An 18578-nucleotide genomic window follows, 5' to 3' on the forward strand; every position below is an offset into this window, starting at 1 on the left:
AGCAATACTGTAATTCTGTTTCAAATAATAAAGCACAATCTTTAAAGAATATGAGATTTCGATCCGATTTTTTTTTTTTTTTGAGTTTTAATTAAAATAGTTAAGTAGGGATAAAAGCACACTTTGTGTAAGAAGCCTTGAAATTTTTCCGTCTGCTTCAAAAAGTTTTAATTTCCTTCCTCCGTAATAATTATCAGTGCGATTTCAATCGCTGTATCAACATATTGGAAATGAACAACCTTGTGGTAATTATTTTGGTCGTTATGTTCATTTCAGCTGTATAAATTAGCTCTCATGGGTGTCTTCGCGGTAAATATTTTTTTTTTTTGTCCTGGGTGTCTCTTCCTGTCACAAGGAAATTGTGCACGGGAGGTTGATACATCCTCCTCCGTTGGTTTTAGTTAAAAGGAAGTATTTATTTTTAAGTCATAAAGATAAAAATATTATTATTATCTTTAAAATGTTATATACAAGGATTTTTTTATTGTTTTTATATTAAATACACTTTTTTTTTTTTTTTTTACACTTTTTTTTTTTTTTTATACACTTTTTTTTTTTATATTTATCTAGGGTAAGTAATGTTTGTCAACAATAAAATATGCTGATATGTAGAGGTATGTTATCTCTATAGCTGTATGGGAGAGGTAATCATTGGAAGCATGGATAATTATGTGAAATTTAATAAATTGTTAGAAAGTGATTTGTTTAATGATCTGTGGAGGCTTGTGCCTATGTTTCGGGTTTTTCAAATCACCAGTTTTAAAGATCGAAAAATAATAAATTATGTACTCAGATGGTGAAATGCCATAAGTCACTTTTCCCGTTCGTCAAAATTTTAGAAAGTGGGAAATTTTTGTCTTTCTCTTTCAGTTTATGAGGAAACAACGGAGGCAAATTGTAATAAGTCAAAAAGCTACGGTATCGAATTTCAGCAAAATATTGTTTTAAAATTTACCATGGGTAGAGATAGGGGGCATTGTCCCACTCCCATGTCAATGACGGAGCTGACTGATCTAACGTATATGTCTATATATGAATTGATGTCCCCATCCCTCCAGACTTTCAAGTCTCTCTCTACCTATGAAATTTGCCATTGGGAAATTTTGAAAAGGGACATATAACATTTCGCCATCTGAGCGTAGAATTAATCTCTCGAATTGATTCTGCTTTAAAATAGCTAAAGGTATGTCTGCACATGCATATTTGCTTTGATCGTGGGGTGATAAATGCAGATGATCCCGGATAAAACAAAGTTGCATGTGAACGGGAGAAACATTCATTGTCCAATATTTGTTATAACCGATACATGAAAAATACTTAGATTTAATGCGAGAGAGATACTTGAAACAACATTTCCCAACTTGTCCGCAGACTAGTGGTGATCCTCAAATAGTCTCAAGAATTAAATTATAATTAAAAGAAAATTATATTCAGGGGTGACATAAATATTAATATACACATGTGTTTGAAGGAAATATCGAATCAGTATTTATCAAATCGAGTGCATTATGGCTCTTATGGGTGTCACCAACCTATGCCAGAGACAAGCTGTCGAAATCGGTGTGCGCCTGTTTAGTGCTTTAAAGGGGTTCTTTATTAGACTATTATAGGGAGCCATGGGTAAATGTTGGTCACAGCAAGATAGCTGTGGGTGACAAAGTAAAGAACCACTGCTGTAAATGGTCTGTCGAATTGTTACAGACAATGGTCCTGAGATTTACAAAAACGTTGACATAAACAAAACTGTGAAGCTGTGGTTATAGATTCCTCTTAGTTCAAACAATTCTGTAAATTAACAGAACCAGGGCACTATCTATAGATGGCACTGACAGAACATTCATAAGTCGCCACTGTACTTTTAAGTCTTAGACCTTTTTCCAGCTTTTGACCTAGAGTTACTGGATTCAGAAACTTATAAATGAGGGCACATGCATTACACCACCACTTCCTTGGACTAGAATTTTTATTCTACCATATGATGGCCTTGATGTCATTTACGAGCCACATAAGATAATTGCTTTTACCATCCTTTGTATGTGCCATTCAGTATATATATATAGGCTCCGAGTAAGAAATACTCTATCTGCTTCTATAGAGTAGTGGTAGTGCACTTGTCTGGCTTCTGATAAGACATCTGTTTGAGTCCGTCATAGAGACAGTGATGACTTTTTCTTTCCAAAAAAAAAATTGGCATCTGTACATATATAACTAGTTTTTCATAATATCTTGCAAAAAATGCACAAAGATGCAAATAATATGTATACAGTATTTTTTTTGGAGGGTAAGTACAGCCCTGGGTTTGCTCAAAGAGTTTGAATATATGGGCGAAAAAATCATATGAACACACACGGATGAACAGATTTTTGTTTCTTAGTGTATTTTTTTTTCTGGAGAATATAAAACCTGGAACCCAATAAATCAGGACAAAAGGAATAAGTTTCAAAACCATATGAGGATGATTAAAAAAATGTTCTGATAACCCTACATGAAAACAATTTAATAAGCAGTGACATCTCTTGAGAACTTTCTTGGTGGGTTTTCTCGTATTTTACAAAAGAGAGAACATTGGTTCTTAATTTGTTTACTAGACTGCACCCACCAGTGAACTTCATTCCTTACTATTTTGCTGTTAAAATGGATTTCTCGCATCTCCAGTTGGAAACATTAGTTTAATGAATATGACTCGTGCAATCCCACACACACACAGTCTGTAGCTGAGTTTGAGGTACCTCGATATCAGTCTGGCATCATTGTTACACCATTAATTCCATTCACCAAAAATTTATTTGCAATAGAATAGTTTATAAAAATTTCGTCACAAAAATCTGCCATTATTTTAATACCTGCTCTTGTTTTTAGAAAATGTACTCAAAGTCAATGGTGTGCATGACAAAGGTGTCTTTGAATTCACCAGTGAGAAATCAGCTCCTACAGTTCGCAAGTTTTTCTAAGCAAGTACCTGTTATGAGAAAAAAGCGATGGAAGTGGAGGCACATTGTCTTGGGAAGTGTTTTGGTTGGATCCGGAGCATACTATTTATCCCTTGATTCTTTCGATCAAAGACAAGTTAGAGTTACACTGGCTGGTATTGGAAGGTTTTTCAGGTCTGTTTTCCCTGGCAAAATTTCTAAAAAAACTAATTGTGGAATATTTAAAGTTATGCATGAAATTTCTTGAACTTTTATTTATTGTACATCCATTAATGAAAAATAAATGAATAAAAAAAAAATTTTTTTTTAAAGAAAATAACCATCAAACACTGGTGTGGGGGGGCATCCAATGTTTCAGGTATATTTTGGGCTGTATTGGGGGGGGGGGGAATGACTGTTTTGGTGACATTGCGAAAGGGAAAAACATTTTGAGCTATAAACTTCACACCCACACACAAGAGACAGCTAATACCACCCACATTGTGTGTCAGTAAGTATATGTTAGAATTATGCTTATTTAATGTTCTAGCTGTTGCTGCCATCTTTCATATTTTGAAAAGAAGATGGTAAATGTTTGAATTTTTCTTGTTATGAAAGCATAATTTTGGAGTGCCTGCTCTCTGCGGAGAATCACTAATTGGTATTAGTTTTAAGATATATGTAATATTAGAAATTGTGAAATATGACATAATGGGGATTTGAGTTCTTGCTCACTTCCTGTACTAACATAGCTTGCATACATAACATAGGCCTACTCTATTGACAAGGCCATCTTTTTTAGAGTATCATGATCTTCGGAATAAAGAGATATTTCTGAGGGCCCCTATCTGACTAGAAATTTCCTGTCTCCAATTTACATTCTTATTCTTGAAAATTTTAATCAGGCTTTATTTTTATGAGGGCGTTCTCTGCACTTCAGGCCTCCTTCCCTTTGGGCTGAAAGTCTTGCCACAGAGAGCAACAGGCTTACAAGGGTACAAATATTCAATCATCTCACTTCACGCACAATTATAAATGTGAAGGGCAGCACTGAAAGACCATTCACAACATTAGATACATATTCAGACTGTTAGGTACACACACTCTCATACTTCCGGCACTACTCATTGTGTAGTAAATTGCCTATGGTGATAGATTGGAAATGTGCTCAGTTTGAAAGAAAGGACGGAAGCCCTCTTTTGCCATGCATTAAGACGGCTCTGTCTATTTAGAATAAAAGCCTCATGATTTCATATCTCGTATAAATTCGCACATAATTTTGATTTGATAGGAAGGGAGGGGGACTTTGGTAACACTATTCATCAAAACGTCATAGATTTTCAAATTTCATTAAAGTTCTTTCTCTTGCAGGTCTCTCAAGATAGGAATCACTGTGTCCATGGACTATTGGTGGACGCTGTGGGGCTTAGATGAAGTATGTACAAGTTTATAGATGAAATACAACTTATTTGGCCCTTTAGATACATTTTTTTAGAAATGTTGCATTAATCTGCTTTTGATTTTCGCTTTAACTTTTTCATTGCATTTAGGGTTCTTCAGAGTATGAAGCAGCTGTCAAATTATGTCACCAGAGATCTGCAAATAGAGTTCTCCAAGGGTGTTTGCATAATGGAGGCCTATACATAAAGCTGGGGCAAGGGCTAGTTTCTGTAAATCACATACTTCCAAGAGAGTATGTTGATACACTGTCTGTTCTGCATGACAAAGCACTTACGCGGAAGAGGAATGAAGTAAGTGTTGGGAAATAAAACCGTTAATTATCAAATTAAATCAAGATGTTTGATGAAAATATGACTTGGAAATTAAGAAATGATTTGGAAAATTTTCATTGCAAGTCTTATATAAATTAATTTTTTTAAAGCAAAATCTGAGTTTCTTTGAAATCTTTTATTTCTTTGAGTCAATTTTTTCATTTCAAATGTAGGATGTGGGCAAATGTTTTTATATTCATGTATTGAAGAATAAGCGATACAAAACTTTCACATTTTTAGTATGTAAGAACATACCTAGGACGTATTGTCTGAGGCATTTGTGGCCGGCATTCAAAGAATTAAATATGTTTTCTAGGTTGTTAGGCCATTTTCTGAGAAATTCACTTCCTGAAATTTTGCCACTCTGTGACAGGCATCATTTAAACATGCGTAGATCTGTGCTACAAGCAAAAAAACGCCATATATCTTCTCCCATAGAGTTCTTTTTTATATATCTAGAGCTTGATCAGCCACAGAAGAGTTGTATTGACTGGTTCAACTAGAAGTGTTGGACTTTGAAGTAATATCATCAGAAATGCACTACCATGAAAAGAGAAGCAAATGAAATGTTCAAGCACAACAACATAAATCAAGAGGAGGCAACAAAAGTGCATGGATGGACTAGAAGTATGCCTGATACTTCTAGTCCAACCAGCCGATACAACTCCTCTGCAGCCAATCAACCCTTAGATGTCTACATATGGAGCAACTCAAGAGAAGAATACGTACGCCTTTCTTGCTTGTTGCAGAGACCTACATGTGTTTAAACCTACGAAGATACCTGTGCGACAAATGTGGGCAAAACGTCAGAAAGTGAATTTCTTAGTCCATTGCCTAACAACCTGGAAAACGTATATAATTCATTGAACATATTTATTTTCAGCTGAATGAACTATTCATGGAAGATTTCAAAATGCTGCCTGATGAGGTATTTGCAGAGTTTGATCCCAAGCCTATCGCAGCTGCTAGCTTGGCACAAGTATACAAAGCTAAGACTCATGATGGCCATGAAGTTGCAGTGAAGGTTAGTTTCAATCAAGTTATTTTTATTTCATTTCATGGTTAGCAGAAACAATCTTCACTTTTCTTTTTAGTAAATTACCATTAACATGAAAAACAAAAGCAAACAAAATGCAGTGAAATCTGTTTAAAACAGATGCTTTATGAGACAGAAACCTGCCTTAAATAGAATGAAAATATATTCCTATCATTGATTGATGCCTTGATACACACCTTTATAAAATGGTAAATTACTTTAATTCCTTGATGTTCCCTTCATACAGGTTTCATTGTATTGCATCTTCATTATTTTACGTTATTTGCATTTTCTGTGTATAATATCGGCCTGTCAGATAATGCACAAGTTGACGAAAGTCACAAAGTATTAAAAAGACGTCATATAATCCACAGAGCATCTGCTGATTTAATACATGTTTCAAGAGGAAAAAGTATGCAATGTATAATAAATGTGACAATGTGTATTACATTGAGATTTCATTAAAATCCTCCAAAAATCCAGTCCGAATTTTACTCAGTCCGAATAGAATACCTTCAAAAAGTTCATTGTAATTTATTTCATTTAAACTATTTTTAAATTTACACCATAATAATCTATACCACTATCTTGGATAGAAACATTGTCACACATTCCTCCTTTAAAGGATTTAAAAGCTGACTGATGTGAAATTGAATCGAGAAGAAAATTCAACTGTCTCTACAGGAAATTTAACTCAGATCCTCTTGCATGCTGGGTGATATACTTATGAAACATAATCTTCAGCCACCATGTTATTTATTCTCTTAGAATTCATTTCATGGTTACTATTCTGTTTATTGAAAATGACATATTTTCTTCACATTTGTGTATCGTATCTTACCCATTTTGCCATCAAAACTTCTCACAGATTCCAGGCTCTATTTTAATTAAAGACCTTGTTGATGCCTTCTAATACTAAGGTCTTTTGTAATTTTTTTCATTTACGATGAATATTTTCACTTCAATTAAGTTTTCTTCTATAATGAATTCACATTACATGCAGAGTCTCAAATTACAATTTCACCTGAAGTTCTGTGATTATTATTTTTAGTGGCAGAAACAGCATGAATAATCAACATCCTACTATGATTAATTTCCCAAGTTTGAACTCATCTATATCAATAAATTCAATATCACTTTATTGCAGGTGCAGTACATTGATCTGTTGCAACGATTTAATGGTGACTGTAACACTGTATTTATACTGTTGAAGATCATTGGAAAGATGCATCCTAATTTTAACTTCACATGGGTGATGAATGTGAGTTACTTTGATTTTATTTATCTTACTTTTATTGTTTAAAACTTCCAAAAAATCCTGATTTGTAACTTGAAAAACTGAATATTAATTTTAAATGAATGTACCATTGTTATTCACTTTTTAACATAAAAAAAGCTATAAATCTTTTGTGCAGAATGTGTTTCATAAAGATTACAATGTCATCAGCAAAAAAACAATATTTGTGGCTGAGGGGAAATGCACAAATATAAAACATAATATATAAATTATATATTTATAAGAGTATTCTATTGCTGCCTGTTTTCACTCTAACTTTTAAATTTTAGTAGTATCTTAAAGAAACACTCGTCTATGAGCTTGATTTCATCAATGAAGGCCAAAATATGGAGCGGTGCGACAGAGAACTCTCATCAATGCCGTTTGTGTATGTGCCTAAAATTTACTGGGATAAATGCAGTACCGTAAGTATTGATCAACTGTTTTTACTTAACTATGTTTCAAGAAATACTATTTTCTATCTGTAATGGGATTGTGTAATCACATCCAGTGCAAATGGTACATATAATAAATATTGTTACATTTATGCAGTACTTACCTTTACACATACTTCTTTACTTACATTTATCTGTATGAACAAATATGCAACAAGCTGAAAAATAATACAATTCATACAGCAGATATATAGCCTAGTCTATGCCCAAACTGTTTTATACTCTAACTTATGACACTCTTATACTTATGCCCCTTGAGTATTGTTATATAGGTGTTTCACTACATTAGATAGACACAAGCATATGTCAACCTAATATGCATTATACATGGCGATACAGTCAGGGTATAAATTCATACTAGAATTGTGTAATTGGCATGGTGCTTTGAGATGTAATGATTAAACTCTCCAGAAAATGACTTTATACAAATACAACGCCACAACAGGCAAAATGCCCAACAAGGTGGCTGAGAAAAAGATGCCCATAAAAATATGGATGTCATATGTTTCAAAAATACAGCAACCCAATTAAAAATTTAATTAATAAAAACTATAAACAATATATACACAAGATAAAATATTATACAATGCCCATAAAGAATACTTATGGTTGTATTATTCTAAGAATGGATAGCTTTTCGATTTACCCTAACATGTTTATCGTATTTCTTTTTAAACGTGTCAATTGTGTTACAATTTACTACCTCCAGAAGGTAAGCTATTCCATTTATTCACAACCTTATTAGAGAAAAATTCCCTTTTTTTGCTAGTCTTCATAATTTTATTACACAGAGATACCCACTTTATTTGTAGGCTCTTATTTATCTACAGAATGATTTATAATTATAGTTACAATTTCAAAACATTGTAAAGTAAGAACCACTGCTCAGAATGACTTGAAAATTTACATGAATATTCCTGAAACAATGCAATTTTGTTTAGTTTTTTTCACTCATGCTAAATGATAACTAATCAGAGAAAATCACAATTTAATTAACATAGCAAAATTTCATAATTCATGGAAACAGCACAAAAATGAAGTCCCAAAACAAACATCTGCGACTTACATAAGAAATTTTAATGCATTGTCCACAATGTTTTGTAATAATTAAAAGTGTAAACTGCATGTTCCACAAAGATCAGGTGGTAAGCGGTGGAGGTACCTCAAAAATGTTGTGCATAGGGGGTCAGATTGCAAACTTGGCTGAGTTGAAGGCTCCACCCACAGCATTACCACCGGCACACTTTGACATGTTGTGAAAAATGGAGTTATAAAATTATGAAACTTCACTATATTAATTAAATTATCATTTTGCTCTGGCTGATTATTATTTCATTCTGCCAGAGAATTTTGTGTGTTTTATGATCATAGCACCACCTATCTGTAAATTTTGTTTCTTTTCCCTTCACCAAACAAAATTTCATTATTTCAGGAGCATTCATGCAAATTTCCAAGTCATTCTGACCACTGATTCTTACTTTACAGCATTTTTAAATTGCTATTCTAATTATAATCACCCTGTATTTCATTCTCATGATTTGTCATGAAATTTTCAAAATTTTCAAAACATTTTTCAAAATTAAACAGTCGACAGACACTAGAATTTTTGTTTTTCATTTTGGAAGCATTAAAAAATCTGGAAGCAAATAAAAAGTGTGTGTGTGCGCGCGCGCGATATAATATTGTGAAAAGGTCCATTCAAATATGTCAGCAAATATTTGCTGACCCCCCCACCCCTTGTCAGCAAAATTTCATCTCTGCTCTCCACCTCTTAACACATAACATATTGGTGGAATCAGAGACGTAGGGGGGCTTGTGCTTCCCCCCCCCCCCCGCCATATGATCAAAAATTCATTTTTTAATGCAAAAAATATTTTTAAAAAATAAAATTTCAAAAGAAAATATTGTTGTGACCATGGGGGTTATCTGATGTGCCCCCCCCCCCAAACCTAATTTTGTAAAAATGAACTAAGCAGCACATTTACAGACCGCTTAGGTGACCCATGGCACAATTCCAGAGCATTTAAGCAGCCTGTGGCACATTTCCAGAGCACTTAAGCAGCCCATGGCACATTCACAGTTTACTTAAGTGACCCGCAACACAGTTCCAGAACACTTAAGCAATCCATGGCATAGTTTTAGCACACTTAAGCAGCCTCCAGTGCAGCTCTACATCACTCAAGTTACTTCCAACACATTTGCAGATTACTCAAGTGATTTGCGGCATAATTATGGATCAGTTGAGGGATGTGTGGCACAGTTCTAGAGCACTCAAGTGGCCTAGACACATTTCCAGATCACTTGGATCAGCAAAGCATTTAGAGATCACTAAAGTGGTCCTATAGAGGACTTATGAATAGAGAGAATGTTAGTTCAGGTGCCCATAAACTAGTAAAAGGTTTTTCTCATTTTTGGTGTATCAAGTAAGATGCCATCAAGAATGTTTCATATTTTTGTGAAGGGCGGTTGATGACGTAAGCATCATCAACCCTCCCTCCCACCTGTTATCAATAGTCAGCAAATCGAACTCCTCCCCCTTGATGCTGACATAATACTCAAATGACCCTAAATTAACAAAAACTTTTTTTTTGTTCATTTGTACTTGAAATGTTATTTGCCATTGTTTATGCTTTACTTAATTTCACAGAGAGTACTCACAGCTGAATTTATTGATGGTGTCAGTGTTTCAGACACTGAAGGTATATTGAAGCTTGGGCTGGATCTAGCTGACGTGAGTTCTGCTTTCTCTTTCAAATAACTTGACTGATCTTATCTTTTTTTTCTTTGTGAATAAAGAATAAAGGTTTATTCCTTGACATTCTATAGTGGTTGTTAAAAAAGAATTATAGTCAGATCTCTGTATAAAATCACCCATGGGAACAAATAAAAATTACTTTAAGCGGGATGACTTGATAACAAGCAATTCAAATTCATTAATTATGCTTGTGTAGGGACTTATAAAAATAATGTTATTGATGGGATGATGCTCTAAGTGATTGACGTTAACCAAGGTCTTGATTTATATTCATGAACACAAATCATTCACACATGCATAATCATGGTTTGTAAACACTGATGTAATAGTCATAATCATGTATGTGTGTATTTTGAATCACTGGTAAATATGTTGAATTCTATCTTTTTTTTTATGTTAAGAGAAAAATCAATGAACCCCTTATTTTCAAAATTAAACAAAGTTATCTCATTATAATAACACAAAGATTATGAAATACTCCTTCACCATAATAACACAAAGTTTGCAAGTTCAATTAATTTAATCATTTGTACTCAAATGCGATTAGAATACACTCTGAAATTTTTGTGATTGTTTTTCATTACTTTTAATCTTTCAGGTTGATGAAAAAATGGTGTTGACATTCTCAGAACAAATATTCCGCACTGGATTTGTTCATGCTGATCCACATCCAGGCAATGGTGATTAAACTGAATATTATTATTACTCTCGAAAAAATTGTATATTTATTTAGATGATATGCAGTGTAATATTTTTCAAGATTAATCTAAAATGGTGGATTCTGCTTATTCAATGAATTAAAAGTTCAGTTCTCAGCGTCGAAGCAGAAGTTCTTGTCTTTGTACCATAGTGAAGCAGTGACATACATTCTAAACAATTATTTCTACTTTCGTTAGATTGTATTTGCAAATTCATGGTAAATTACTTGTGGCTATACAAATATTACTACTTATTGAATTATCACATACACCCATAATGTGAAATTTCTGTTTACATATAGTGGCTTTCTTATATACATTCAATGTGCCAATTGAAAATTTTAATGTCATTTTACTACCAAGTTTCATAATTCAGTCAGCACTCTTTGTAGCGCCCCCCCCCCCCCACCATTCCACCAAAAATGGATGTTTTATCAGGTGGTTATTATATCAAAAGGAAAGCACATAGGATAGTTGTTATGTAAAAATATTTTGGACTTATCCTACTGGTCCTTGTAATGGAACAATATCTATAATGTAATGGTCGTATTAGTGTGTGTCAAGTGTACCATGGAATGTTTGATGTATTTATTGTTCATATATTTTTGTTGAATTTCCATGGATGAAACATTTATTTTTGTATTCAGTTTTTATACGGCGAGGCAAAGATGGTAAAGCAGAGGTTGTTCTACTAGATCATGGCTTGTATGAGTATCTCCCAGATTCAAATCGAATATCTTTGTGCAATTTGTGGAAATCCATTGTTCTAAATAACCAGGAAAACATGAAAAAATATTGTGAAGAGCTTGGTGTTCAAGGTGAAGCTTCTTTGTTAGTGTTATGGTATTTGGATATTATTTTAATAATATTTGTGTAGAAAGAAAATGATTGTGCAGTTTCTACATATTCTTGTTTTTGTTTGTAAATGCAGTTCAACCCTGATTTAATGAATTAGATGAGACAGTCATCCATTAAACTAAAAAAAATCCTTAAATCTCTAAGTCAAGATCATGAACACACACACCGCAAAAAAAAGTGGTAATAATGAAGTTGTTATATATAAATCTAGGTTCTACCATATTTTACTATAATTTATTTACTGATCTAGTAGGGAATATAATTTTTGGCTAATAAATAGCTTTCAACAATAGGGTCTGAAATTAAGATTGTTTCAAAAATATTAAATACATGAATCGAAAATAATATAGTAATTAAATACATAACAAATGGAAAATAACATGCCATTCATCTTTATCTTTGACCTTTCACTTGAATAAGACAACCATAAGTGTTCTTATAGGCATTGAATATTTCATCATGTATATATATTGTTTGAATTGGATTTTTAATTGGGTTGCTGTATTTTTTAAATTTAATGACATCCATATTTATTGTGGACATCTTTTTATCAGTCACCTCGTTGGGCATTTTGCCTGTTGTGGCGTTGTATTTGTATGTATCTTTCAAAATTTTTATGGTTAATTCTGATCGACCATCATGGTTGATGTGGAAGAAGCTGAGCCCTGGAACTGGGATGATTTTTTTTTTACACTACAAATTTTCTAGAAACCGGTCTATGAAAGATCTTGGCCTAGAGACCTCATTTCAGAATGTGGAGGCCCTGCCCAGTTGATGACTATAGTGATATTGATAGGTCAATTTCATTTCTTCACTTTTCAGCACTCGTCTCCCCATTTTCTTAATAAAATTTTGTGTGCTTCTTTTTGGTTGACTACAAGAGTTGAGGTATGAAGGTTCCTTTTGTTGGATCATTGATTGACATTCTACCCTAGTCAAGTACATTATCCTCTTATTGTGAGATTATTAGAAAAAAAATGTAAATATTTCTTTGGTTCTTTGCATTTAATTTTTGGTTTACCGTATTTTATGGGTTTTTTTAAGTTTACATCTTTAGTTTCCACTAAAAAAAGACAATTGAAATACAATTAACATTGTACCAAACAAAATATATTAATTTCCTCATTGTATCAAGACTATAGCTAAAAAATAAGTGGGTGTTACTATTTATAGAGTTTTAGAAAAATTATTTTAAAAATCTCACACTGTATTCAATGACTGCTGGTTTGTGACCAGGGTTTTAGATTCCTGTGCTCATAAACTGTTATTATGTTTTTGTTAGTTGATATTACTATTCCTAATATGTTAAGATTATTATTATTTTTTTTTTAGACTATCTTTTGTTCTCTGAAGTATTAATGCAAAGACCTCTGAAAAGAAATGGAATCAGTATACCTAATCGAATGACTGATGAAGATGTTGCTTACATGAAAATAATGGCACAACAACATTTTGACAAGATAATGACAACAATTCGTCAATTACCTTTACCTATGCTTCTAGTATTCAGGTAGCAATGCATTTTAGTATACCTTTTAATATAGCTGGTATAAGAAGTGTGTTCCATAATAACTCGGAGTAAAATCATTAAAAAATCAAGGAATATAAATAGTGAAAAATAATTTACTTTATTTCAAAGTATCTTCAGATGATACACAGTGGTCCCATCATTTCATCTACTGTGTAAAGCAAGTAGAGAAGGCTTTTTCTGGAAGCTGCCTGAGAGTGAACCCTACACAGCTGAAATAACTAACAATTCTTCCACAGAGCTTCTCTTTTGACATTGGAAACAGCCAGAAATTGCATTGTTAATAATTCAGACCTTAAGGGAGTTAAGGGCATGATTTCAATATTGCATTTAAATATTATGTTTCAGTTTTAAGAAATTTGTGACAACACATATCAAGAAAGCATCGTGAACTGGTAGAAATTTCATTTGTGCAGGGTTCATTGGTGCAGCTTCCAGAACAGCCTTCTCTACTCGCTTTGAAAATTGGATTGAACAACAGGACTATTGTATATCATCTGAGGGATACCTTGAAAAAGAATAAATTATTTTTTGCTGTACCTATATTTCATGGTTTTACTACACGTTCTTATGGAATGTACCTTGCATTATGAAATAATTGTGATCTTTTTAATATTTTTGTAAAATTTATAATGTATTGTAAACTGGCATAATTTTGAACTTAAAATAAATATTTTATGAAAAATAATGTATAGCAGAGTTATGAACATGTGTGCAAGGTTTTTGTCTTATTTTCATGAAAGATTTCACATAATATAAACGGTACTTCCCTTTTATAACGACCTTAGTAATGAATGGTCTGATGAATTTCCATCTTAATAATAATTATTATTGACTGGGCCATCAAAAAAAGATAGTACTTCATAAATATTATTATATGTTGTGATATAATGATCTAAACCAGCTGTTCTCAACCGACACTTGAGAAAAATGAAAAAAAATTATAAGTATTTTTTGAGCAATAATAAATCAGTGACATTGATGAACAAATAAAAAATGGGTACACAGGGCTCTTCCATGGAAATTATATACCAGAAAGGGCTCTGCGAGTCAAAAAAGGTTGAGAACCGCTGATCTAAACAGAAATAATTTCTATCATAACGTCGAGTGAATTCTCTCAGCTGAATATTTTTTTTTTATTTTGAAGAAATATAAATACAGTGCGCTCAATCACCAAAATACATGGTCATCCAATTGATCGTTATGTCATAATGGCCCGTCGAGCAGCTAGTGGTGCATGCATTAAGAATGGAAATAGCATCCTCCAGTCTCTTGCAGGGTATTTTAATGCTGCTTTATTCGATGCCACTCTAAGGTTTGTTGAGCTCTTATTGGTTTTTAAACAATTTTTTTATTATTGTGTAGTCTCAAGTTTTGCTTTACAGTGGCCCTTTGTTATAATGTGCATTCTGCTATTTTGCACCTTTTATTAGAACCACTGTTAGAAATTTAAGCTAACATTACAATCTGCATGAAGTCACCAATAATATCACTTATTTTCTTTGCCTTCAGACATGCATAACATAACGGGATTATTATACTTGACGAGCATTTTATACACATGTGTCTGCAATTAAATACCCATTGATACTACTACTACTTAACCATACATGTACCTCATACACATTCCTCTGCAGAATTTCTAACAAATTGACATGCTGGAATGTGTGTTTTCAAAGAGTGGAGTCAGATATGCATTATAAAACCAACTCAGTCAGCATCCCAAACAAATAGGCTAAAAACTGAAATAGTTTCAATATTAAAATATACAACTAATTTAAAATCCACCAGTAACTGTGTAATACAGTTGAATCCCGTTAAAGCGAAAATCTCGTTTTAACAAACACATTTCTAATCCCCCAGAGAAGTTTACGTAGGGACATTTTTAAATAACCTGGAATTCCTTTATAACGAAGTGATTTGTACGGTCTCTTGGAGTTCATTATAACGGGATTCGACTGTATTTAAAAATTTAAGATTCACTATTTCAACATTGTCTTACAATCTCACTCATTTTATTTTACAATAGGTATGAGCAGATCAAGACAAGGTTCAGGAAGTTATATTTACACCTTCTTGTTTACCTTGGGCGAATATCTCGAGAAGGAGCAAAAGAAGTCCTCGATCTGATGGCATGAATTCAAATTATATATTTTTTTGTTTGAGCATTACTTGTTAACGTATTCGATTTGAGGTTTATAGCGCAGACAATTTCTCTATTTTTTTAAATTAAATCTTTTATGAAAATATATTTACAATCAAAAAATTATATTTAATGAACTTTTTATGATGTAGTTATATTGATTTCAATTAAAAAAATATATTTTTGATAGAGATTCTAGATTATTCCCTATAGCACAACTTCATTTTACTATAATGCACTGCAACTTGACAGCCAAGTTGTGGTTCACCTAGTCTGAATTCTGAAATAGGAATAAAAGTACAGTGGTTCAGAATTGGCAATGAACTATCAGAGCTGGCGCAATTACTGCTTTTTATGTATAAAATGGCTGGTTGGATTTTTTTGTTTACCAGACTCCAGTCATATTACCATACAGCAATTTACTACTAATTGAGTTGGAAAAATTTCTTTGTAGAGAAAGTCATATTGTACTTCTCTCCAGAGATTTTTGGCAAGGGCATATTGAGAAGGTGCAATCTACCTGTGCTGGTCTCAAATCTAGTAGGAAAGAAAAGTTCTTTCCTAATTCATGGGATCGGACCTGAAGTTAACCTCCAAGTGGTGATAGACAACTCACGCCTTGGTTAATGGACCATTAGAATTATATAAAATTTTACTTCAACTCCCTTGTATTAAGCTGATATCTCCAGTGGTGCTTATTTAAGCACCAAAGCCTATTAGATGCTTGTGCCTGATATAATTTTATGATATATAACAGTGATTTGCAACCCATGAACAAAGGAGTGTGGTGTTGCAAAAATGAAAATGATGACAGCCATTAACGGGAATCAATGAGAAACTATTGCCGGTATGTTCTTAGACCAGGGATTGATAAATCTCAGACACAAGATTGACTAGAAAATGGGTAATGGCACCTAAAATTTTCTAAATGGGATTGCTGAATTAAAATCTACATAAGGATGACAATTTTCTGATTTTATTACAGTATGCCTTTTGAGTCCCAGAAAAGTATAATTTTTTTTCCAAGACTGTTTTATCTTGAGCAAGAACCACACTTAGCTCCTAATAAAACTTGGCTGGCACCTAAATATTTTTTTGATTTGTTTTTAGCTTTGTATTAGACACTTTAACCAATGGAAATAGCAAATTAATTATAATCTTAACTTACTTTTCAGCAGCACATATAATGGGCATCATCTTCAGAGAAAGAAATCTAGTTAATAATCAATCGACCATGTCATCTTGCTGACCTGAGATCTGTCATGGCTAGCCAGACACTTTTCCACAAGTTTCTCAGTGGGCAGAATGATGGCAGTGTGATGCATTAAAAAATAATAAGGATGGTTTGGTTTTTTTCTTCCTTGAGAAAACAGCTCTAAGCAACTTTTTGACTTTCCCAAAACTGGAACTCTTTTGCATATTGGTAAACATACTTTCATGAAATCAGAAAATTTGGTGTCATCCTTATACACTCAAATTTAACAATCGTGTGCAGGAAATTTTAGGCCCTAATACAGATTTTCTAGTGGCTGTGGTGACTTGGAATTATCAGGCACTAAGGTCTATCGTAAGTGGAAACATTAGAGTTGACATCCTGAGTGAGTTTTATATTCTAGTGCACACAATTGTGCATCAAGAATAGCTCGTCAGTAAGTAAGCTTTGACTTGAACTCCTTAAAAATCATAGAATCACCTAACATGACGTAGCCAAGTCTCATCTCCTGGTTGGAGGACTATACCACTGGCTAATTTGGTAACTAGAAAAAAATAATTGACAAAAATAGAACTTTTCGCTTTGATAATCATTTTAAAAACTGCAAATTACTTTCAGAATTTTTCGTATTTAGACATACTACAGAGAATAAAATTTGAAATTCAAATAATAATTATTCCCATATACACTTCATTTTCACGTTCTAGCCCCCAAAAGCAATCTCCCTGATATACTATCCTTGATATAAAAGTCGAGAATTCCTTCATGAAGTAAGCACCCATGATTTCTTTGAAGTTGAAAAGATAATTGCAGAGGATGTGATGTGTCCCTTGAAGAGACGTTGGACATTTCATTTTTGCATATATTTTTGTTTTTCCACAAGATCAAGATGGTTTTTTCGTCCTGCAATTACCTGGGAAGCCATTGAGCATACTAAGGTATTCCAAGCTTCTTTTCCAGTTTTTTTGGGAAGCTACTTGTAATCCACATTCTCTACCATAATGTGCTGAAACCCCCTTTTTAATTTTTACCACTGAAAACTTAGAGAACATGTTGTAGGTGTTTTAATGCTGTTACTTCTCATCTAGGACTGAAAAACTAACTATCTAAAGGGTGAACAATTTTTATCTTGTATAATGGTAGCATTCATACTTTTCATAGATCAGTATTTATTTATTTTTAAAATTTTTATCACAGAATAAGGAGAGACTGTCATTATATAGTTGCATATATATTTTCAGTTTTTGTCTCAAATCAATTTTTTTGTTTGATGTAATTGGTTTTGAGAGGCAGTTTGACCCTTTTGATGATGGATTGACAAAAATCACCTGTACATCCCAATTCAGTTTCAAAGAAATTTTATCATTCTTGGATATTCATGATTTGTAAAATGGCTCGCACTCAAAAAAATTACAGAAAGTGGGATGAGCAGAGGGTACTCCCCTCCCAACATAATTGTAGCATAATAAAAAAAATCCCTAAAATTTTTTTATAGCACTTTCCTATAAGATTGACTCAAGCCAAAGCAAAATGACAGAAATGATGGTAACAAAACACCATTTTTGGCCATATTTTCTGTCTTTCCTCACAATATAAGTTACATTCTTTTTTGGAGTCTTCCACAGTCCTGCATGTCAACTCTCTCCGACAGTGCACAGCAAATCATGACAAGTTAAACTTGTAAGGAATGATGCTCTTTCAAGACCACTTCCAAAAGCACAGTGCAGAATGTGTAAATTACAGGGTCCAATGTAAATGAGTCAAGGTGAACCAGATGGTTTTACTGCATTGTCCATCCTTTTTTTAAATGAATTGTTTTTAAATGTTACTGTTCAATGTCGTGTAATCGTTTTTGACAAATGAAGCACTTTCATTTCTAGCTCTTTGCTGAGCATTGTAAATATTGTTTATGCATCTGCATGCCCTAAGAATACA

At 33.0% G+C, this 18578-nt stretch overlaps 1 protein-coding gene across 3 annotated transcripts; it reads left to right on the forward strand.

The window, feature by feature from the left end:
- Window positions 1–118: 118 nt before the first annotated feature.
- Adck5 (aarF domain containing kinase 5) lies at window positions 119–15622 on the forward strand. Of its 3 annotated transcripts, none has more exons than XM_089255056.1 (13): window positions 141–245; window positions 2860–3104; window positions 4281–4344; window positions 4460–4660; window positions 5565–5705; window positions 6865–6978; window positions 7287–7418; window positions 10096–10179; window positions 10802–10883; window positions 11549–11719; window positions 13092–13269; window positions 14435–14602; window positions 15317–15622. In XM_089255056.1, exons 1-13 carry the CDS (start codon window positions 231–233, stop codon window positions 15423–15425), a joined length of 1704 nt encoding a protein of 567 aa, XP_089111182.1. In that variant the 5' UTR covers window positions 141–230; the 3' UTR covers window positions 15426–15622. The 3 variants fall into 3 exon arrangements, with proteins under 3 accessions (XP_089111184.1, XP_089111182.1, XP_089111183.1); XM_089255057.1 differs by having other exon boundaries at window positions 196–309; window positions 15317–15617; XM_089255058.1 differs by lacking the exon at window positions 2860–3104 and having other exon boundaries at window positions 119–245.
- Window positions 15623–18578: the final 2956 nt, after the last annotated feature.

Source organism: Pholcus phalangioides, unplaced genomic scaffold (assembly GCF_987345545.1).
Source record: "Pholcus phalangioides strain wild (caught in Gottingen) unplaced genomic scaffold, Ppha-v1.0 ptg000042l_1, whole genome shotgun sequence".
In the NCBI taxonomy this organism is placed as follows: domain Eukaryota; kingdom Metazoa; phylum Arthropoda; class Arachnida; order Araneae; family Pholcidae; genus Pholcus; species Pholcus phalangioides.

Coding starts and splice junctions, on each gene's coding strand:
- Adck5 (XM_089255056.1), top strand. Junction 6,979..7,286: donor ACTTCACATGGGTGATGAAT/GTGAGTTACTTT, acceptor AAATTTTAGTAG/TATCTTAAAGAAACACTCGT. Junction 11,720..13,091: donor TGAAGAGCTTGGTGTTCAAG/GTGAAGCTTCTT, acceptor TTTTTTTTTTAG/ACTATCTTTTGTTCTCTGAA.